The sequence below is a fragment of the Littorina saxatilis genome, linkage group LG1 (genome assembly GCF_037325665.1).
Source record: "Littorina saxatilis isolate snail1 linkage group LG1, US_GU_Lsax_2.0, whole genome shotgun sequence".
NCBI lineage: Eukaryota > Metazoa > Mollusca > Gastropoda > Littorinimorpha > Littorinidae > Littorina > Littorina saxatilis.
Window position 1 is genome coordinate 71,843,665 of NC_090245.1, and position 23,324 is coordinate 71,866,988.

At 42.0% G+C, this 23,324-nt stretch overlaps 1 protein-coding gene across 2 annotated transcripts; it reads left to right on the forward strand.

The window, feature by feature from the left end:
* The first annotated feature begins 4,536 nt into the window (after positions 1 to 4,536).
* Positions 4,537 to 23,324, forward strand: LOC138977809 (uncharacterized). 2 transcript variants are annotated; one of them, XM_070350416.1, is made up of 8 exons: positions 4,537 to 4,962; positions 13,753 to 13,865; positions 14,283 to 15,323; positions 16,463 to 16,671; positions 17,872 to 18,784; positions 20,168 to 20,513; positions 20,883 to 21,127; positions 22,317 to 23,324. In XM_070350416.1, exons 1-8 carry the CDS (start codon positions 4,914 to 4,916, stop codon positions 22,920 to 22,922), a joined length of 3,522 nt encoding a protein of 1,173 aa, XP_070206517.1. In that variant the 5' UTR covers positions 4,537 to 4,913; the 3' UTR covers positions 22,923 to 23,324. The 2 variants fall into 2 exon arrangements, with proteins under 2 accessions (XP_070206517.1, XP_070206524.1); XM_070350423.1 differs by lacking the exon at positions 4,537 to 4,962 and adding an exon at positions 5,903 to 6,481.

Sequence of the window (23,324 nt, forward strand, 5' to 3'; positions counted from 1 at the left end):
TTTCCAGTTTTCATAAATTTTATACCCACAAAGTCAACATTTGTATCACTTTAACTTTTTTCCTAGAGCTTAGCCTTTCGAACAAAAGATCTATAGTTGAATAGTACATGTATGTGTATGCGGCTAGTTTTTGTTTGATTGCTTGTTTGTTCCCTTTTTAATGTGTAAATACATTACAATACAATACGCGTATAATTACAAGAATAGTGATGACCTATCAGCAGAAAAGATAAGGGATAGCAAAAATACGTCACAAAAATTAAGTTGTTCTGTGGTTGGTTGATTGGTGTTAGATTTTGTTTTTGTTTTTGTTTGGTTGGTTAATAGGTGTTAGCTTTTGTTTTTGTTTTTGTTTGGTTGGTTAATTGGTGTTAGGCAAGTTTTGTTTTTGTTTGGTTGGTTAATTGGTGTTGGGTTTTGTTTTTGTTTTTGTTTGGTTGGTTAATTGGTGTTAGGTTTTGTTTTTGTTTGGTTGGTTGATTGGTGTTAGGTTTTGTTTTTGTTTGGTTGGTTGATTGGTGTTAGGTTTTGTTTTTGTTTGGTTGGTTGATTGGTGTTAGGTTTTGTTTTTGTTTGGTTGGTTGATTGGTGTTAGGTTTTGTTTTTGTTTGGTTGGTTGATTGGTGTTAGGTTTTGTTTTTGTTTGGTTGGTTGATTGGTGTTAGGTTTTGTTTTTGTTTGGTTGGTTGATTGGTGTTAGGTTTTGTTTTTGTTTGGTTGGTTGATTGGTGTTAGGTTTTGTTTTTGTTTGGTTGGTTGATTGGTGTTAGGTTTTGTTTTTGTTTGGTTGGTTGATTGGTGTTAGGTTTTGTTTTTGTTTGGTTGGTTGATTGGTGTTAGGTTTTGTTTTTGTTTGGTTGGTTGATTGGTGTTAGGTTTTGTTTTTGTTTGGTTGGTTGATTGGTGTTAGGTTTTGTTTTTGTTTGGTTGGTTGATTGGTGTTAGGTTTTGTTTTTGTTTGGTTGGTTGATTGGTGTTAGGTTTTGTTTTTGTTTGGTTGGTTGATTGGTGTTAGGTTTTGTTTTTGTTTGGTTGGTTGATTGGTGTTAGGTTTTGTTTTTGTTTGGTTGGTTGATTGGTGTTAGGTTTTGTTTTTGTTTGGTTGGTTGATTGGTGTTAGGTTTTGTTTTTGTTTGGTTGGTTGATTGGTGTTAGGTTTTGTTTTTGTTTGGTTGGTTGATTGGTGTTAGGTTTTGTTTTTGTTTGGTTGGTTGATTGGTGTTAGGTTTTGTTTTTGTTTGGTTGGTTGATTGGTGTTAGGTTTTGTTTTTGTTTGGTTGGTTGATTGGTGTTAGGTTTTGTTTTTGTTTGGTTGGTTGATTGGTGTTAGGTTTTGTTTTTGTTTGGTTGGTTGATTGGTGTTAGGTTTTGTTTTTGTTTGGTTGGTTGATTGGTGTTAGGTTTTGTTTTTGTTTGGTTGGTTGATTGGTGTTAGGTTTTGTTTTTGTTTGGTTGGTTGATTGGTGTTAGGTTTTGTTTTTGTTTGGTTGGTTGATTGGTGTTAGGTTTTGTTTTTGTTTGGTTGGTTGATTGGTGTTAGGTTTTGTTTTTGTTTGGTTGGTTGATTGGTGTTAGGTTTTGTTTTTGTTTGGTTGGTTGATTGGTGTTAGGTTTTGTTTTTGTTTGGTTGGTTGATTGGTGTTAGGTTTTGTTTTTGTTTGGTTGGTTGATTGGTGTTAGGTTTTGTTTTTGTTTGGTTGGTTGATTGGTGTTAGGTTTTGTTTTTGTTTGGTTGGTTGATTGGTGTTAGGTTTTGTTTTTGTTTGGTTGGTTAATTGGTGTTAGGTTTTGTTTTTGTTTTTGTTTGGTTGGTTAATTGGTGTTAGGTTTTGTTTTTGTTTTTGTTTGGTTGGTTAATTGGTGTTAGGCAAGTTTTGTTTTTGTTTGGTTGGTTAATTGGTGTTAGGTTTTGTTATTGTTTTTGTTTGGTTGGTTAATTGGTGTTAGGCAAGTTTTGTTTTTGTTTGGTTGGTTAATTGGTGTTAGGCAAGTTTTGTTTTTGTTTGGTTGGTTAATTGGTGTTAGGTTTTGTTTTTGTTTGGTTGGTTAATTGGTGTTAGGTTTTGTTTTTGTTTTTGTTTGGTTGGTTAATTGGTGTTAGGCAAGTTTTGTTTTTGTTTGGTTGGTTAATTGGTGTTAGGCAAGTTTTGTTTTTGTTTGGTTGGTTAATTGGTGTTAGGCAAGTTTTGTTTTTGTTTGGTTGGTTAATTGGTGTTGGGTTTTGTTTTTGTTTGGTTGGTTGATTGATTCGTTTTAGGTGTTGTTGGATTGTTTGTTTTGTTCTGGGATTGATGTTTATTTTCTGTACGTGTCATAGCTTTGCAAATTACATAACAGATTCCCGTAGCCCATGGCAACCGTGGCTACCATGGTTGTACTTCTCTCTCGCTTTTGTAACAGTAAACCAGGTGATCAGTCTGTGTGGGCTTTCGGCGTCTGCCTACTGATGCTAGCACCTGTCGAGTCGCCGCAAATGAAGTTACACTGTTTCCTAACGACATCCCCGTACCACCTCGTCCATCGCCTTGCCAACCGACCGTGCAACTCCAACTGACTGTGATCACAGCGTGTGACGGCGACTTCCTGTTCCGACACAAAATAGAAAGAAGCCTTCAGAAACCCGCGAGTAACACGGTGAATAAGCATTGCGTTGTGCAAGCTGTTGTTAACACACAAAATAAATTATGCTCCCGACCACACACATTGTACTATCATCGACTTTACAAACGAGCAAGCAAAGAAACAACAACAACAACAACAACAACAACAACAACAACAACACACACACACACACACACACACACACACACACAAAACACAGCAACCCACAAGCAAATAAACAAACAATTAAACCAGCAAACAAACAAACAAACTTGACAAACAAACACACAAACGAACGAAAGAGGGAACCTTCCACCAACCAATCTACAAAAAAAGCAAAAGCTAATTAAGAATCGACATAATCGATCAATAACTTTAAAAAAAACCATCCACAAATAAACACAGATTTTAAACGGAGATTAAATACCTTAGAAACAACACACACACACACACAGACACACACACACACAGACACACACACACACACACACACACATAAACCGGGCCGATTTTATTCAATTTAGACCACATTTTAAGAGAAAACATAACATATTATCCACATGTTTTTGATAAAAGATGTAATGCAATTATGTTTGAATCTGTTATTGAAATTTTGATTTTGATAAGAAGTTCCAGAAATCTAATCAACAAACTTATTAGTTATTGATGAGGTCATCACAGTACGACCTCAAGTAACACATTTTTTTTCCTCCAGACATGACGTCATTAAAGACATTTATAAAAACAACAACACATTTGCCGATTTGGGGATGCGGCCTTCTGGAAGAATCCACGTGTACAAGTTTCATGAAGATACAATGGTTTTCTGGGAATGCTGGTCTCCGCGAGACATGCAAATATGAGACTCAATAGACGATCAGTTTTCAGAAATAACTCTGTTGATTCTGCATGGGTTTTGAAGAGTGAGTACCCTTGCATTTTTGCAGACAAACATCGCCATGTAATGTGCTTCCTGTACACCGTGTTTGAGACACGCCCTCTTGCTTAGTGACGCTGATGGGGTCTATGTCGACCAAAAGAGTGGGATTCTCTGTAGGTGGAGTTCCTGGAGGTAGCAGACGATCGCGAGCGGCTGCCGGAAAGCGCCGCGAGACACAACAACCGCTTGAGCACCTGCGTTTGAAGTGAGCTACCGTTATTTGGCTGGAGCCGGAGTGGTTGATGTCCCTGCTGTATACAGGGAACCCCACAGGGTGGAGTTTTTCAATAAAACTTGCAAACCATACTCGAATTTCTAAGAAATATCAAAAAAGATTGAAAAACATCAAATTCTACCGATGTTGCCAAGCATCACGTGACTTTCAGCGATATCATCGACACGCTACAGGAACTAAATCCTGTGGTATTCCCTGTTTACAGGGAATCCCTCTCCAGGAACTCCACCTACAGGGAATCCCACTTTTTTGGTCGACATAGACCCCATCAGCCTTAGGTGACTGGCATAATTGTAATGAATGTCCCGTGGGGAAACTTGAAGTATTACGTAGATGCAGAAGTTTTATTTGTGAGTTCATTTATTTCTTTGCAAATGTTCTTTGGATTTAGTTTTGAAGAAGCAAGGTCTTACCTCCTGTAATATTATTTGAATATAATTAAACCTAACTCGTTTACAAATATGCCTTCTTTGAGGGACAAAAAAGCACACACCGGCACACAAAAACAAAACAAAAAAACCCCACTTGTTTACAGTGGACAAACAAGAGACACAGTTTAAACTATAAAAAAAAAAAGAAGAAGCAAAATCAAAGACACTGCACTCGCTTGACAATTTTCTTTTTCATCAGTGCTCGTTTCAAGTAAAGGGAAACAACCTTGCAAAAACAAATAAACTGCACAACCCTTGCACAGTAATGTGCCCTTTGGGTGACGTACCTTATTTCCGGTAAGGGTTTAGCGGGGTCAGCCAAATTTCGGGGTCATAGCGGAGGTGGCCAAGTTGACAATCCCATTTACATTGGTTGGGAGGGGAGAGGAATAATTTTGACAGGGGGGCTGTGGGCGGAGAAATAGGCTTAGAAAGGTTGCGCCGCGCTAGGATGGGCATGTGCTGTGGAGCATGCAGCCTCCACTTTCACAGATTCACTGAGATTGGCAGTGTCCGTGGACTGTAGCGTAGCTGACACAGCTTCGTCAAAGGGGTAGCAGACGATCGCGAGCGGCTGCCGGAAAGCGCCGCGAGACACAACAACCGCTTGAGCACCTGCGTTTGAAGTGAGCTACCGTTATTTGGCTGGAGCCGGAGTGGTTGATGTTACTTATGAAGACTGTGTGCACTGTTTACCAACTTGGACATGACGACCCGACGGCCCGGAGTTTTGTACACGAGTGGGGGTTATTCAGGTAAGGGTCTTTGCATATCATTACCCACGTCTGCCTCGATTCAACCTTGGACAGTCGATATTTTGTTGTCTGACACAATGATGTGTGAGCCGCCTGGAGTGTGTGAATAATGCACGGTGCTTGTTGCCTTACTGTAGACTCCTGCTATCGCGGTTTGTAGAGAGCTCAGTTTTAATTGATACCTCTTTTATCTGACACTTCTGGACAGAAGAATTGTCTAAATTTCTCTGACTGAGTCACGATCGACACCCAACATACACTCCAAGTCCAAATGATGTGGATTTTGACTATATATATTAGAGCTGTGGGGCCTAACTACATTTTGCCTTTGTTTGTTCTGTGTGTATCACTGTGTGTGTGTGTGTGTGTGTGTGTGTGTGTATGTTGTACTTGTAGAAGGTGAATCCACTGACTAATAAAAGTAATATACTTATTTTAAAAAGCAGGTAAGACTGTTCATTAGCTGAGTTTGTTTTTGACAGTTATTAGTAGTGTAATTCCTCATCTTGATGTGTGACTGAGTTATCTTTGATGATTCTATCAGAAAAAGTTACTGCTCAGCTTCATGAGGACATTACCAACAGACAGCCATGCATGCATGCAGTCAACCCAACAAAAATCTGAAACTGATTGTTTATAAATATTGTATTATTAATGTAAGTGTATCCAGTTAAGAACAATGATTACATGGCTAACAGGGGTGTGTGGGGATATTAGGGTCCTGGACATTTAAATCAAATCAGGAGGATGGAAGAGAGCGATGGAGTTATGTATATGTTGGCCTGTTTTGTTTCTGAAACAAAGATTGTTTCTGTTTGTTTGTTTTCTAGTGATAATCATAACACTCCTACATTAGTTATTTAGTACACGTGTATTCACACACAAGCACATATAGTGACACACACACACACACACACACACACACACACACACACACACACACACACACACACACACACACATATATATTTATAAGAGAGAGAAATAAAAATCACACTGAAACTTTGTCTTGTAGAAATAATAGTAGAATGTAACTGCAGTCACTCAATCTTTGGTAGAATCTAGCATTCACATTGACAACAACAGCTACAGTTGCCAACATGAACAGTGGTTTCCATACCAGGTGTTTTACGATGTGGTAGAGAGGTGAGTGGCTGTTTTTGTACAGGACAGGCAATCCCACTTATGGCTTATAGGGGTATAGATAGAGTAAATAGAGGTAAGAATGCTGAAAGTTTAGCCGGGTGTGTACAGGTATGCCTCTCTGTTCAGGGGGACTAGCCTTCACTTACTCACTCATTTATGTACACACCCACGACAGTTCTCCGACAGCGACAGTTCTGTTGACAATGTACATTTACACCTTTGAATGACTAGAATGATACCGGGGTGTGCTGGGATAAAGACGGATTCATGGGAAGATAATTGGGCATGTATAAAGTCCACATAAAACTTTTAAAAAAAAGTCCTAGTCATACTGACCAGCAGGTGTGCGGAGAGAGTGTGTGACTCTGTGAATGTGAGTGTGTTTACTTTTTTTCTAAAAAACATGTCAATGCTCTTTAAAAAGTGCCAGTTTAGTAACAGTGTGGATACATCTTTTAAACTTGTTGCACTTGTTTGTCTTGGTGAGAACTTGTCAGTGATGAATTGGTACATGTATATTCGTCGCATCAGCGGTTTTCAAAAGGCAGAAGTCGAAGGAAACTTTTGGCTTCGGAAATGTGAGCCATCTAGAATTTGAATTTGAAGCTGTGTGACCTGTGGCGGGTTATTCATAAAGCTACAGACAGGTAAATCTCAAGGCAGGTGAGGTAGACAGCAATATAAATAGAAGAGTGCGGAGAGGAACAGGTTATGCTGGTGGTACAAAATGGCATTGTTGACATAGGACGTAGTTCTGTTTGATCAAATGACAGAACCTCACTATGAACCCACTGTAAAAAGAATGAGTGCAGCGACGCAGTTAATGCCTACACCAACATAGCACACATGCAAGGTAAAGCACAGGTGAAAACTGTAATGTATACATTTGAAAGCTGGGGTTTTGAACATATCACATTCACAATGAGAGTAACCTTGATTTGTATTCAGATTTCAACAGCTAGAGCACTTTTGATTCTATCTCCCAGAAAGAAAGAAAGAACGCCATTGTCTGTCAAGGTACTCAAACATAGGTATAGTGTGTGTATTTTCTGAATCGGAGAAAATAAAGGTGGTTCCATTTAGTTGTCCATTGTGATACAGCTACTCACGGAATATTGACACAGGTCCACTGATTGTGTCGTCTGACAGGCAATTTTGTACCTGAAGGTGCATTAGCACTAAAGCTTGGCATTGAACCATTGGTTAGGCTAGGTGTAAGGAGCATTGACTGCTGAACATTGATTCTTTCCCACGAGTAGTGACAAATAAAATAGAAGTGCTTGAATGCTGAATTTGAAATATTGTGTGGGAAGGTGTTGGTTCTATTGGTTATAAAAATGCCAAGGAAGTGGTCTTGTTGTAGCTGTTATTATTTATTATAATTTTTGTTTGTTTGTTTGCTTAACGCACAGCCGACCACGAAGGGCCATATCAGGGCGGTGTTGCTTTGACATATAACGTGCGCCACACACAAGACAGAAGTCGCAGCACAGGCTTCATGTCTCACCCAGTCACATTATTCTGACACCGGACCAACCAGTCCTAGCACTAACCCCATAATGCCAGACGCCAGGCGGAGCAGTCACTAGATTGCCAATTTTAAAGTCTTAGGTATGACCCGGCCGGGGTTCGAACCCACGACCTCCCGATCACGGGGCGGACGCCTTACCACTAGGCCAACCCTGCCGGTATTTATTATAATTGCACTAAAACTAAAAGCAAATATGTGTAGAAGAAGTTAATTGTGTATGTGCACTATTAAAAAGTTCTAGATGCATTCTTGGGTACGTTTGCATGATCTTTCTATGTGGAGAACAGAAGTTTACTTTTGTACGAACGCAAAGGTTAAACTTTAGTTGTACAAGGAAACAGCAATTACTAGTATATATATATATTATCATGTAAACATTGAAATTATTACGTTTCTTTTTCCCCATTTCAAATTGAGTCAAAAATAAAATGCACTGGAGCCAACACCTGCGGTAGAAAATGCAGACAACAATTAAGCTGGAAAATGATTGTCTTGACTACCATTGTTTTGCAGTTATATAATGTTCAGATTGTTGCAACAGTAGTTAGAGCTGCACTGTACAAATTCAGTTATGCAGTTTTATCCTACATGCTTACGTGAGAGAGACACTCGTGAGATAATAATCGTTCAAATCACACGTGTGTATATCATGTAAATGAGGTCATGTCAAGCAAGTCTGGCAGGGACCTGTTTTTCCACTGTTTATGATGCCAAAGTCACCGAGACAAACGTCATTATAGAAAACAAAATTGCGCTCGCTAATTCCCCTCGATGAATTTTTAGAACTAACACGTCACGCCACACTTTTAGAATGACGTTTCTTTACTTTGACGTAATAGATTGCACGAGGCTTTAGAAGAGATCGAGGTTCCAAAACAAGCGTCTTCAAGTTAGCTGCCTCGACTGCAGGACATTTTCAGTAAAATACACGTAAGTACAGTATGTAGGATAAACAGAATACTACATGGCTTGCTGTGTCGTACCAGATTTACACTCGTTGCTTTTTCAAATAGTGAACAGCTCGCTTTCGCTCGCAGTTCAATATTTAAAAAAACAACTCGTGTAAATCTGGTACGACACAGCAAGCCATGTAGTATTCTCTATGTATGTATCGATTTACTTTCTAATGTAGTATGCACTGCACAGCTCAGCCTAATTAGCAACTGCATAGCTGGGAGACTAGGACATGGAATAGAACTATAAGCTGTAGCTACTGCAAGTAGGGGAAGGGCTCCTAATATGGACCACTTTTTGTTTCATGCTAATAACTAACTTGTTTTCTTGCGAAGAAGTTTCATTTTGTGTTTGGTAGTCCTTCTCTCTTAGGTTAACCGTGAGGCCTAATCAGAGTGAAATCGCTTTGATAGATATTCAGCCAAAATTACATACAGGAAAAAATCACAAATGGTCCATATTAGGAGCCTGGGCGCCTAATATGGACCAGTGAAGCGGCCTTCACGAATCACTGTAAAACGCCCCCTATACTTCAAAATAACATGATACAACTTAGTGTACAAGTCAGACTAATTAAAATATGCTTTAGATTTATCTGTTTCGGGATGATGAGAGCATTATTTGAAGCACACAGGGAAACTAAAGAAGCTTATCAAAAACAGAGTAAAAATAAGTGAAATTATCAACTTCCACGAAAAGAAGACTTTTTGTTATATTTTTTTGAAATCTCGAGAGCTAGTTATAGGTTATTTCCAGCAATCTTTTTACTGAATTAATGAAAATAGCCTTTCGCTTTTATTTTCTTCGATTTGTTGAAGGTGGTCCATATTAGGGGACTCACACATACTTTGAAATTTGGCTATTATTTTTTGTTTGCAGTAGAAACGCGGGGTCAACACTGCTAAAATGTAACAAATACGGTCTTAGCTGTCATACGCAGCAATTTGTGTGTGACACAAGCTTTGGCTGTGGACAGAAACGAGTCCGTTTTAGGCAGCAAATTTAGAGTGAACCCTGCCAAAAGTGAGAAAAAAAGAGAGAAAAAGCCTAACGGTTTTGAGATTTGTGTTTCTGCAACTGTTTTGACATGTGCAAGTTATCCAGAGAGGGTAAATACAGCGAATAAAACTTTTTTGAGCGCTCTAGCGCCGTTAGTTTGTCAGAACAGGAGGTGGTCCATATTAGGAGCCGGTCCATATTAGGAGCCCTTCCCCTACATGTTGTGCATAATGCAAGGCGTACGGACTGTACTGGTGATGACAACTGGCATGACTCTCGTTTGCCCTCCTTTCCCTTTTATTGCACGATTATGAATGCATGGGTGAGCAGAGAGTAAATTAACACAGGGCTTTGGCCTGTGCCGGCCCGGACCAGGCAGCAATAATTTGACGGTGGTGAATGGCTGTTTCGGTTCGCTCCAGACCCTGTATAAGTTGTAGCCTCCTATTGATCAGTTGCTGTATTCCCTTGGTGGGTAGAACCCTTTGGATGGTGGCTGCAATATATTGATCACCTCGCTGCTCTACCTGTGGTTAGAGCGCATGCATCTGCCTGATAGCGTTACTCTGTCATCAGTTTTTACGCACAATATGGCACCAACGGGAAATCAATTGTGCATGCCTTAGGAATTTATAGACTTCTTGCTTAGCAACACCTCTCGAAAATTATCTGCATGCACACACACACACACACACACACACACACACACACACACACACACACACACACACACACACACACACACACACACACACACACACACACACATTTAAATGCACACACACACACCACCTGTTATTTGGAGCCATTCGCTACTGAGTCACACACATTTAAATGCACACACACACACACACACACACACACACACACACACACTAGCAGAGTAATGAAGTTAACTATAGCCCTGTTGAAATGAAAGAACTGTAATGTAGGTGTTTTAAACTTGTTTTCAGTTTGTATACAAATCTTGCAGTAGCCTAAGTCTACACATTTGCAATAACCTCACATGTGTGACACAGGTGGGTAACAATGGCTTGGTTTTCCTGAGGGAAAACATCCCCACCTGTTTGATACATTGAGAGATTAAATAGCATTCAGTTTTCTCCCCTCCAGATTGCTTGTATTGGATCCCGATACAAAGAGCTGTTACACCATGAGTCATGGAGTGTGGTAATTGAAGACAAAGTCACATAACGTATGCTGAATGGAACAAAAGTCAGCTTGACACACAGATGTGGCCTTAGCACAAATTTAGTGACTGACAAAGACACACTGTTGTCAACAGCCTGTGTATACACTTGGTGGTGGCCTTCTCTTTTTCTTATGGGTGACAAATCCCACACTGGATTCAGGGGCTGTTTTAGCACGTAGCTCAGCACACACCCATAAAAACTTTACAGGGGCAAAGAATTTTATGTCACAGTTGATGGTAGCAAAGATAATGTAGAAAAGGTTTTGTTCTTAATCTAATAAAGCCTGGCAGATTGCCTGGCAGATTAGAAGTTTGTCAATTAATGAGTGCACATGTATAGTGAGATGATATGGGTGATTGACAGATTTGAGCAGACAATGTGCATACCTCCCATGTTTGTGTTTTGATGATTAGGGCTAGCTGCACGTGTTAATTTTTTGAGTAGATATACATTGGATTGGATTGGATTGGATAAGATTTACAGTCCAGTGAGGTTACCCTCATGGAAATTCGGGCTGCTTTCTCCCCGGGGAAAGCGAGCTGCCATACATACGGTGCTACCCATGCCATATATATTTTTTTTCCTGTATGCGTGTATTCATGTTTCCTGAGACTTAATGCCGTGTGAGATGGAATTTTTTTTACTTTATTCCAAGTCCCACGGGTATTTGATGGACATTTTTATCTATGCCTATACAATTTTGCCAGGAAAGACCCTTTTGTCAATCGTGGGATCTTTAACGTGCACACCCCAATGTAGTGTACACGAAGGGACCTCGGTTTTTCGTCTCATCCGAAAGACTAGCACTTGAACCCACCACCTAGGTTAGGAAAGGGGGGTGAAAATTGCAGCTTGCTTGTGTGTGCGAACTGCACACATGATCAGCTGGCATGCATTATTGTTCATACAATCAGTATGTCAGTAATCTCATGTTTGGGGTAATTACATAAAAGTACACAAGACAAGTTAGTACATGATGTGAATGCTTGGGTGCACATTATGAATGTGGGTGTGTGGATGCATACAAGTTTGAATGTGTGGGCATGGGTGTTAAGTATCTTGTTTCGTTTATCTCTGGGTGTGACCAGGCAATTTGTGAACATTCAGGTAAAAAAATAACTAAGGATTTTTTTTCTCAAACAGATCAGTAAAAAAATCATTTGGCATTATTTGGACAGTAAAACTAAAACCTTTTTTTAAATATTTTTTTTTACCCTTTTACACATTTGAGAAAAATCAAGGTCTTTTACAAACCAGGCAGTCTTAAAATAGAGGTAAATGTACAGACTTTTTGAAGAGAAAATCTTGGTAAACAATGTCTTAAAGCAGATTGAGACTAGTCTAGAAACAGAGGGTCTTAAAACAGGTTTCATTGTATTTGACGGCGTCAGGGTGGCGTCAGAGTTTCGCTGAAATGTAAAAGATCACAACATATGCCTGTTATGGTTATCCCAATTATATGGCTCTGCTGCAGATTTTGAATGCAACAGATGAAGCCTGGCCTTTAGAAAAAGAACAGTGTTGTTGACCTGGGGAAAATGTCAAAGACAAGAGAGGGGTGGAGGAGTGGTAGGATAAAACTTAGCTAACCCATTTCAGTTTGCGCACAGGCTTTTTATGCAATGTAAACAACGTCCTGGGAGTTGAATAAACAGAGGATGGCTTTGATGTGAAAAACTAACATAAAAACGTAGTGGCTTGTAATGTAATATGAACTACTCCATTTATGGTGAAAAAGGGGAGGGAATCAAATAGAGAGAAAAACCCCAACAACAACAGTGTGTGTGTGTGTTGTGTGATGTAACATGTTGTGTGTGTGTGTGTGTTGTATGTGTGTGTGTGTGTTGGAGTGTGGGTGTGTGTTGGTGTGTGGGTAAGAGTGTAAACAAGGTGTGTACATGAGAATAATAGGGTGTGATCTTGCTGTTGTGCATGTCTAGTGCCATGTACACCCCCCCGCGGGTTAGGGGGAGTCCCATATTGGTTGGGACGAGAAAGAATTTACCCGCTGGGTAGCATGTCGTAAGAGGCGACTAACGGTTCTGTTTCTCCTTTTACCCTTGTTAAGTGTTTCTTGTATAGAATATAGTCAATGTTTGTAAAGATTTTAGTCAAGCAGTATGTAAGAAATGTTAGGTCCTTTGTACTGGAAACTTGCATTCTCCCAGTAAGGTCATATATTGTACTACGTCAGTTACAAGCCCCTGGAGCAATTTTTTGATTAGTGCTTTTGTGAACAAGAAACAATTAACAAGTGGCTCTATCCCATCTCCCCCCTTTCCCCTATCCCATCTCCCCCTTTCCCCGTCGCGATATAACCTTGAATGGTTGAAAACAACGTTAAACACCAAATAAATAAAGAAAGAAAGAAAGTGCCATGTACACAACACAGTTTTATCACAGTGACTGAATGAGTCAATTTTTTGTCCAGTTCTGAAATAAGTTGTGAGCATAAATATAATAAAGGAATTTCATGTCTAACAAAAATATCCCAAACTGGCAAAGAGTTGTGTCTTTGATACTTGTGTTGTGCTTGTGTGATATCATTGAGATAGTAAACTTAATTCAACACATTGTTGTTTCCAGACTCAGAGGACAATAGGTCATGTGAGTAAAGACCTGTGTTAAAAGTATGTATAGGTCCAAATGCCTGGGTCCAGGATTTTTCTTCATTTCTTATGATTGGAAGATTATTTTGCATTCAAATCACTTGTTCCAGCTGCAGATTTCTGTTTTGAGATCTCAAAAATACTGAGAGACCTGAAAAGACGGAAGGGGCGGGGGTGGTCTTAAATTGAATTGTAGACTTCATGCAGAGGAAATCTGTGCTTTGGGGGTGATATGAAAACAGAGAAAAGGGTACATGTTACAAGATCTTGGTCTCCCTGCATTTCTTTGTGTTCCAACTTTGTGGACACAGATCTGTGGTTTAGTATCCTCTTACATCTGCTGTTCTCTTGATTTCAGGTGGAGGGTTTGGTCTCGTAGGCCAGACGAACATAGAAACCAGTGAGAAGACCACACAGGGCAGAACTGTCATTTCCAGTCTGCAGCCTACAGCAGATAAACACCTCACACTTGTAAGTGGTTTAAAGCTGTGGAATTTGCAGAGCTTGTGTGTTATTTGTTTTGCTGATAGTCTGTTGGGTTCAGGACCTACACATGCAGGCAAGCTTGCACAAGTGCAAATACGCACACGCACACATTCACACTCACACATGTATACACATACATTGACCTATGTATACACATGTATCATTGTATGCATACGCAAAGACAGATAGACAGACACACATACAACACATACATGTACAAACCTAACACCATTACATATAATCCCCCTCCCCCCCAGCCCCCTTTGCGCAGACCGACACACATATTAACACCTGCTCTTCCCTTGGCCCTCCCCCGCCCCACACACAAACACACACACACAGATTTAAAGACTTGACAGCCCAACGAAACTAACCATCTGTTTCTCTTTGTGGTGTTGCCAGATGCAGATTGAGAGCAGAGAGGCCAGTAGCACAGAAGTGGCAACATTGCTACAGAATGCACGCACCAGCCTAGAAGAGCTGCGATTGGACGATGCAGAGCAGCTGTTTCTGCACACCTTTCAGCTAGCTCAGGAGAAGGCTGCAGATGTTCCATGCTTGGTACAAATCTACGCTGGCCTAGCAGAAGTCTGCACCCGCCGTAGCCGTGGATACCGGCAGAATCCATTAGAATGGCTGTGGCTGTGTGTTCACGCTGGGGCCCTGCTGGGCGAAGCGGTCAAGTCGTGCCAGGCAGGACTGGACACCGAGATCGACAACCAGCAGCGCGACTGGCTCTCTGCCCAGCAAGCCTTTGCCATCGGCCGCTCTCAGAACCTGGCTGACGTTGTGGGCCGCACTCTGCTCAACTGGCTGAGGGAGGACTGGCGGCTGATCAACCCATTCCACGCCTTCAACCATGTCGGTTCTCGAACCCCGCTGACACCCTCTCACTACCCCCTGTCTTCAGGCCACATGGGGATCATGAAGCCATACCAACTCGGTTATCTCTCTCACGGCTTCAGTCTAGAGAGTCTTCATGAACCGCCAGCTCGAACTCTAGGAAATCACTTCAATCACGGCAACTGGTTCAAGAGAATTCAGCTGTACTGTCACCGCCGTCTCCACGGCAATGACGTCAAGGCCATCCTTAGAGAGGTCTTGTCGTTTGAGGAAAACGTGGACTCCGACAAGTCTGACCAGAAGCTTGACCGTGAGACCATTTCGGAGGAGAGTGAGACAGTGAGCGTAACAACAGCAGATTCTGTAGATTACAGGGATGTGGGTGAGCTTTCGAAAACGGATACTCCAGTGCGAGAATACTCGTTGTCCTATGAACTAGCGGCCAGCAAGGTGGATACATCAGGGTGGGATTTCTTCCTGGAGAAGCGAAAGGACTTTGTGGTGGACAGTGTACTGCAGCTTACGACCACTGAGGAGGGGCAGGATGAGGCTGACTTCGGGGCTGGCCTGGAGGAAGGAGACTCGGAGAAAACAGAAGAGGTTTGTGCAATTTGTATTGTTGGTAAAATATGCCCTGTGCATTCTCATAGTCATACTGTTCTTATACAAGATAGGGGGGCTTAACGTCCTCACAGGAAGCTTGCCTATTAGTCTTAGGGACATGTATACAAATGGTGATATGCTTACTCATGTCCATTTCCTTTTTGATCTCAATATCTGGCTTCACTGTCTGAAGAGAATAAAGCAATTTTTATAGAAACTGTCACTCTTTTCAACTGATCTAAGCTGGGTGTTGTGTTAACTGGTCACCTATAAATTAGGAAGAGTAGCTTCAACGGAAAGTGGTCACTTAGTCTCGGCAGCCAGGCAAACTAAGAGCAAGGGCATTATTGTTCGTTGGTTCCTGCATTTTTATATGGAAAAAAGCTGTCATGACTGGTAGAACTGATTGTCTCTCCAGTATTTTCAGAATTGAATATCAAAACACTGGCCATTTTTCTTTTAAATGACGATGCTGCTTTTTCATATGCTCATGGATGGTTTGAGGAAGAGTTTGAAATTAGCTTTGTTTGACAGCTTTCTTTTCAAATTTTATATCAAGATATTGAATACTTTTTAAATACAGTTTGTTTGTTTGTTTGTTCGTTCATGGGCTGAAACTCCCACGGCTTTTACGTGTATGACCGTTTTTACCCCGCCATTTAGGCAGCCATACGCCGCTTTCGGAGGAAGCATGCTGGGTATTTTCGTGTTTCTATAACCCACCGAACTCTGACATGGATTACAGGATCTTTTTCGTGCGCACTTGGTCTTGTGCTTGCGTGTACACACGAGGGTGTTCGGACACCGAGGAGAGTCTGCACACAAAGTTGACTCTGAGAACGTGGGGACGAACTCACGCTGACAGCGGCCAACTGGATACAAATCCAGCGCGCAACCGACTGAGCTACATCCTCGCCCATCTTTAAATACTGTCAAACCTGCACTAACGACCACCTCTCGACAAGGACCACCCAAAAGGATCCCAAACAAGTGTTTTTTTTTCCCCAATATAGATTATAATCCCCCTTTCCACAGTGACCACCTGTCTAGAATGACCACTTTCTGTTGGTCCATTGTTATAGACAGGTTCGACTGTACATGTACACACACTCTGTACTCTTTACCTGTACTGACAGATGGAGGAGGAGGAGGAGCCACAGGGAAAGATGATATTCTCCCCCCTGCAGGAGAACCTGATCAAGCTGATGATGGCTAAGATCTTCCACAAGCTGGTGAATCACCTCATCACCGCAGAGTCCTACACCCAAGCTGAGCTCCTGTGCGAGTACATTCTGGAGATTGTGGAAGACATTCAGGATGACTCCTCTGATCTTCTACGCTTTAGGTGTGTGTGTGTGTGTGTGTGTGTGTGTGTGTGTGTGTGTGTGTGTGTGTGTGTGCGTAAACATGTGCAGTGTTGTTCTCAGTCGACTGTCACTGACACTTACTTTTTTGATCTGACGCTTTGTTCTGACCCCTGGTTGGTCAATACGAATGGGGACGTCACCGATAGTCTAGCTTCTGGCAAAACAATGTTTTTGTAGTCAGGACATTTGGACCTGTACATATTTTCAATTCACGGTCCAACTGACTTATTGTCCTCTGAGTCGGGGACAACACTGCATGTGTGGGGATGGGGTGTGAATTGTATAAAAAGCAAAAAAAACAAGAGGCGAAGCCTTCAAGGCTCACGTAAGAAACCGACAAACAGTAACACAAACTCAATCACTTCGTCACACATACCAGGGCCGGACCAAGTTCGTTTGAGGGGGGGGGGGGGGGGGGGGAGGTTCCAACTAAAGGCAGGGGTCCAAAGTCCAAACTTTTTTTCTCTGAGAGGTACATTGGATGGCCAGGAAGGGGGGGGGGGTTCCGGAACCCCAGGAACCCCCCCCCCCCCCCCCCCCCCCCCCCCCCCCCCCCCCAGATCCGGCCCTGCATACACACACACACACAGTAAGCGGCATAGGTGACACTGTGCAAGAAAGCGAGACACTAGATCTAGATCTGAATGGCCGATTTCGAAGAAAAAACTAGTCTCGGCCCGCTCAAAACTAACAATGACCGAGACTTTCAGTAATTCCTTCGCGTGACGTCTAACCCTCTTACGTCATAATGTGACGTCTTCAAATGTTGTGACGTCTTCAAATGTTAAAGTTTCTACCACAGACATACATACGCACGCACGCACGCACGCATGCATGCACAGACAGACAAAAGTTAGCATCGCATAGGCTACACTTACGTGAGCCAAAAACTACAAAACAACAACAAAAAGAACACATGTCCTGTTTAGTTATTTGGATTCTCTTTGAAAGAGGTTTATTGCCTTGTAAACAACCTGAGTAGATGGAAGGAAATAATGAAACAGAGTGTGGATTCATATGTATTTGTGGTGTTTGTACATGTATTTCATATATTGAATTTAAAACATAAATGAATTGAACTCTGCTGAGATCACAAGCCATGAAAATCAAACATTTTTCTCACCTTCAAACATTTCTCTTACTCGTTGCATGCATTCAGTTGTGTCTGATCCTTTCAGTGCCCAAGTGATGCAGAACACAGGGATCCTGTGTCTTCGCCAAGGGCTAGTCAACAAAGGACGTGCAAACTTGGAGAAGGCGCTGCATCTCTTCCGTGACCTTCAGGACCATGATGCACACAGGGAGGTTGCCATTGTGCTCATTGACCTCGGCAACGCCTACGTCACAGACCATTTACACGAAGACACTCTTTATGCTGAAATCATCGCAGCCATTTGTGAGTTCTTTGAGAAAGATGCTTCTGATGAACAAGATGGAGGTTCACGTCCCCAGCCAACCAAAGAAAGCTCACAGCCCAAAAATCGCAACAGCATGGGGAACGTGGATGCCGCCATCAGCTGTTACACAGAGGCGCTGGGTGTTCTGGAGAACAATGAAGAAACCCAGAAAGACATTGTAGCCAAGGCCTTGAGAAAGCTGGGTGACTGCCACTTTGTGCAGAAGAGCTACTCAGAGGCTCTGGTGTTCTACGAGAAAGCTCTGGGACTCTTCAGGCTGGCGGGTGTGTACGGCAAGGACGCCATCCTGGAGAACGCCCATGTGCTTGTCATGCTGGGCGTGTCCACCTTCATGCTGCACGTCTACCCCAGGGCCGCCCACGTCTTTCAGCTGGCCATGCACATGGTCAAGCACGCCCATGGCTTGACCCTGCACACCTTCCTTCACGGCCTGCTCCTGTCTCTCATGGGCATCACCTTCTACAAGATGAAGGCCTACCACAAGTGTGTGTCCTTCTGCAGCCAGGCCTTTGAGACGTTCTGGACGCTATACGAGGAGAAGATCACGGACCTGCCGCAGCAGAAATTCTGGCTGGTGTGTCAGAACCTGTACATGCTGGGCAACACCTACAACATCCTCAACCTGCAGCACAAGGCCATCAAATTCCTCAACATTGGCAGGCTCTTCATGCAGGTACGTACCCCAAGGGGATGGATGGAAGACATGGGGTATAGAAAGGGTTTGGGACTGTGGAAGACGTTAATGTAAAGTTCAGATCGCTCTTATTTTCTGTATCTGTGTTTGCAACTCCAATTTGCAGAAAAGAGATAGGGTCATACTCTGTTTTCAGTGGGGTTGTTCAGATCCACCCTTGACATGTGGGTTATTTACCTTTACCACCCATATCTGGTCATGTTTGATCAGTTATTTGAGAAAAAATGCCTATCTCTGAATCTGTTTTTAATGCAAGTCAAGTTAATGTTCAAGTGATGTTGTTATGGTAATTAAGAGTGTTCTATATTGATGGGCTGTTTGTATGCAGGCCCGTTCTAAATGGGGAAAAAGGAGTAGCCAGCAAACTAAGAAATAGGAACGTGGGGATTGGAGTGCTGGCTAAAAAGATCAGGGCGCTGGTTGGTATTTTTGTTTCTTTCAGCTAGTCTGTTTTTACATTTAGTCAAGTTTTGACTAAATGTTTTAACATAGAGGGGGAATCGAGACGAGGGTCGTGGTGTATGTGTGTGTGTGTGTGTGTGTCTGTGCGTGTGTGTCTGTAGAGCGATTCAGACCAAACTACTGGACCGATCTTTATGAAATTTGACATGAGAGTTCCTGGGAATGATATCCCCGGACGTTTTTTTCTTTTTTTCGATAAATACTTTTGATGACGTCATATCCGGCTTTTTCAGTTTTTGTAAAAGTTGAGGCGGCACTAGCTGTCACACCCTCATTTTTCAATCAAATTGATTGAAATTTTTGTAAAGCAATCTTCGACGAAGGCCGGACTTCGGTATTGCATTTCAGCTTGGTGGCTTAAAATTTGATTAATGACTTTGGAGTTTGGTCATTAAAAATCTGAAAATTGTAATAATTTTTTTTTTTTATATAAAACGATCCAAATTTACGTTCATCTTATTCTACATCGTTTCCTGATTCCAAAAACATATTTGGATTAAAAACAAGCTCTGAAAATGAAAAATATAAAAATTATGATCAGAATTAAATTTCCAAAATCGATTTAAAAACAATTTCATCTTATTCCTTGTCGGTTCCTGATTCCAAAAACATATAGATATGATATATTTGGATTAAAACGAAGAGAGGTACAGAAAAGCGTGTTATGCAGCACAGCGAAACCACTACCGCGCTGAACAGGCTCGTCAGTTTCACTCCGTTATGCACAAGCGGCGGACTACGGTCATTGTGAAAAAATGCAGTGCGTTGTTTCATTCTGTGAGTTCCACAGCTTGACTAAATGTAGTAATTTCGCCTTACGCGACTTGTTATAATTTGTTTTTACTAGATGGCAGCGTTTCATAGACATTCTTTTTTTCTTCTATTTTTTTTTTTAAACAGGAAAGCAGCGTGGGTGAATGTCGGCAGCACATGCGCATTCTCCAGATTCTGGGCGACTGCTATTTCGCACAGTATGACTACAAAACAGCCTTGACCTACTACAACGAGGCGCTCGACATCGGCGACAAGCTCAGCACCTCACAGTCAGAATCCGAGATGTCTCGCAGTGGCAGCGGAGAATCGGGAGCGATGATTTCGTCTTGTGAGGAACCTGACATGGCGCTGCATAATCAGCTGTTAAGTCGCTCAGCTGATGCTCACATCAGTATGAAGCAGTACCAGAGTGCTGTGCACTATCTGGAGCAGGCCAGAGATATACAGGATGTGTTGGAAGAGGATATCAAAGGTACCGTTTGACGTTATGTGTGTGTGTGTGTGTGTGTTTTGCTTTGCCTGTATTCACTGGGTATGATGACTCTGTTTTGAGCATGCAGATTCTATATGGACTAGCAAGATTACTTCATGAGTGACTGCAAAGCCTTTTCCAACGCTTGATCAGTTGATGCGATAAAAGCTAAAGTTTGATTTGTGAATTACTTCTATTCATTCTCATGTTATTCTGAGTGCAGAAAAGTACATGGACTAGTAAATACACAGCAACTGGAATGGTTAACATAAGGGGTTCACATTCAGGTTTATTATGAACACAGGTACTAGATCTAGATCTGTAAGATACCAGATCCCATAGTACACTATTGGTTTCCTGCACTTCCAGGGGACTTGGTCAGCACCCTCCAACAGCTGGGTCAGATGCACACCATGTCTGGTGACATTGACAAGGCCATCGAGTCGTATCGCGATTGCCTGGAGGTGTACCGCGAGATGCATAACGAGCAGCTGGGGCCGGAGATGTGCATCACCCTGGGCGAACTGGCCACCATCTGCTACGTCAAGGCCTGCATCTGCGAGGAGATTGACCAGGAGCTGGAGATGATCCTCGCTGCTGAGCAGTACTTCCAGGTCAGGCTTCGAGATGCAGACACATGTACAGTAGAACCCCCCTATTAAGACCCCCCAATTTAATACTTCCTTACTTTTAAGACCTTGCTTTTGCAGATGTTCTGTTCATAACCTCTGTAAATGTACCCCTATTTTAAGATTCTCTCCTTTTTTAAGACCTGCTTTTATTAGATTTGTAAAGGTCAATAAATGGGGGTTCCTCTGTATATGAAAGCAGACACAGACACTGAGACTGAGATGCATAGATGTACACACAAAAACACCATTCATTCTTAGCTAATAGTGACAATATATGGGAATAGATGAATTCCGGAAATAACTTTTGCTGCGGAAAAAAAGAGGGCAACCAAATCCTGCGTGACAAAATAGGCCAATCACTATCGAGTTGCATGTCTTACACGTGCTCAAAACATGTAGCAACACGCCGCTCGCTAGTGATTGGCCTATTTTGTCACGCAGGTTTGTTTGCCCTCTTTTTTCTGCAGCGAAAGTTATTTCCGAACATTGTCTATTGCAGCTAAAAATAAAAAGCGTGCAGGGTTATCTGTAGCTTTGCGTTTTTGAAAGAGCAAACTGTACAGAATAAAGAGCACAAGAAAGGAAGTCAGTACCTCTATCTGCGTTGAAGATACTGGGCTTTATTATTTTCACACCTTGTAATTTGCTGATTAATACAGAAAGAGAATGATTCATGCCACTTTTTGCAAACAAATCAGCTGTACACACACTTGCCCATGATTTTGCCGACTGTTATGCTTGTTTTATGACTGATTGGTATTCATTCACCATTGATGTTGGGATAGGATGCTGCTGTAACAAGATCTAAACTTCATGACCCTTCAGTATCATCATTAGCAAAGATTTATTGCTCGACACACAAGAGAGACAGCGAGCACACACAAACAAATCGGAGGATGGACTTGTACCCTCAGAACACATTTCTTTGAAAATAAGAGAAGAAATTGAAACATCTGATCTCTCTCTTGTTTAAAACCTACCAACCAAAGTGATCTAAACCAAACCTGCCACCAAGGAATTCACAGGCTTGTGAGTGGATGAATCTAATATCTATTGAAGCTGCATTGATCAAGAAAGAGGATTGGTTGCATGAGGTTGTAAATGCTTTGCACTGATATACATACATGTTAAGTATACACATTATTCACACAGTTTCTATGTTGTGTTGCAGGAATCACTCAAGCTGGAGATCAAGCAGTGTGTGTGCGTCAAGTATGCCATCTTCCTGTACAGCCAGGGGAACTACGAGGATGCAGTCATGTACCTCAAAGACGCCCTCAAGTCCACGCCAGAAGAGGTCCCCAGCATCGTGTACGGAGGCCTGGAGAAGGTCACCTTGCCAGAGGCCCTTCAAGACCAGGTAGAGGCCCAGGAAGAAGCGCTGCTACCGGCAACAGTGTTGGCCCACTATCTGATGCTGCTGTCGCACAAACAGCTAGGAGAGATGCGGCACGCCGAGGAGTGTCTGCTCAACCTCCTACATGAGATCTACTCCCTGGACTGTGACTCACCCTTCCTGCAAGCTCTTCTGGGATTGGCCATGATGGAGATGGGCGTCTTTGAAGAAGCAGCGCTTCATTTTCGTAACGCCTGGGAACTGGATCCGGAGTATCAGGTGGCAATGGATAACTACTGCTTGTGCTTGTGTCTGGATGCTTTCAGCACTCTGCAGCGTGCTCTGGCCTCCATTTTTGTTTACTATGGCATTTGGAAGGACAATGAGATCTTTGACGATAAGGTTGCCAAAATCATGCAGGCTGCCGAAAATTATTTCTAAGCAAAATCTCTGTCTAGCAGATTCAACTCCTGTGTACTTTGCACCCAGACAGACCTGGGGTTGACTGACAAAATGGTTGTGCTTTGTTTACATGAAAGAAACTTAAAACAGAGCAGATTACTTGGACATTGAAACCTTGAGTGTTAAAAGGGTTTTTAAACTTTTTCTGTGGTATAAAAAAAAAAAAAATAAGGAAGGAAATTTAAAGAAAGTCAAAGAACTATTGCATGCAAGGACTGTAACAATACGAAACTCTGGTTGTGAAAACATTGCGAATTGAAAATGTTGTGAAGTTCTGATTGGTTGAAATGGTTTTGTTTGAACACTTCCTGAGTTGTGGCAAGTCTTTGATCTTGATTCTGTTCGCAAAGGATTCCTAGAAATACATGTACCACCATTCCA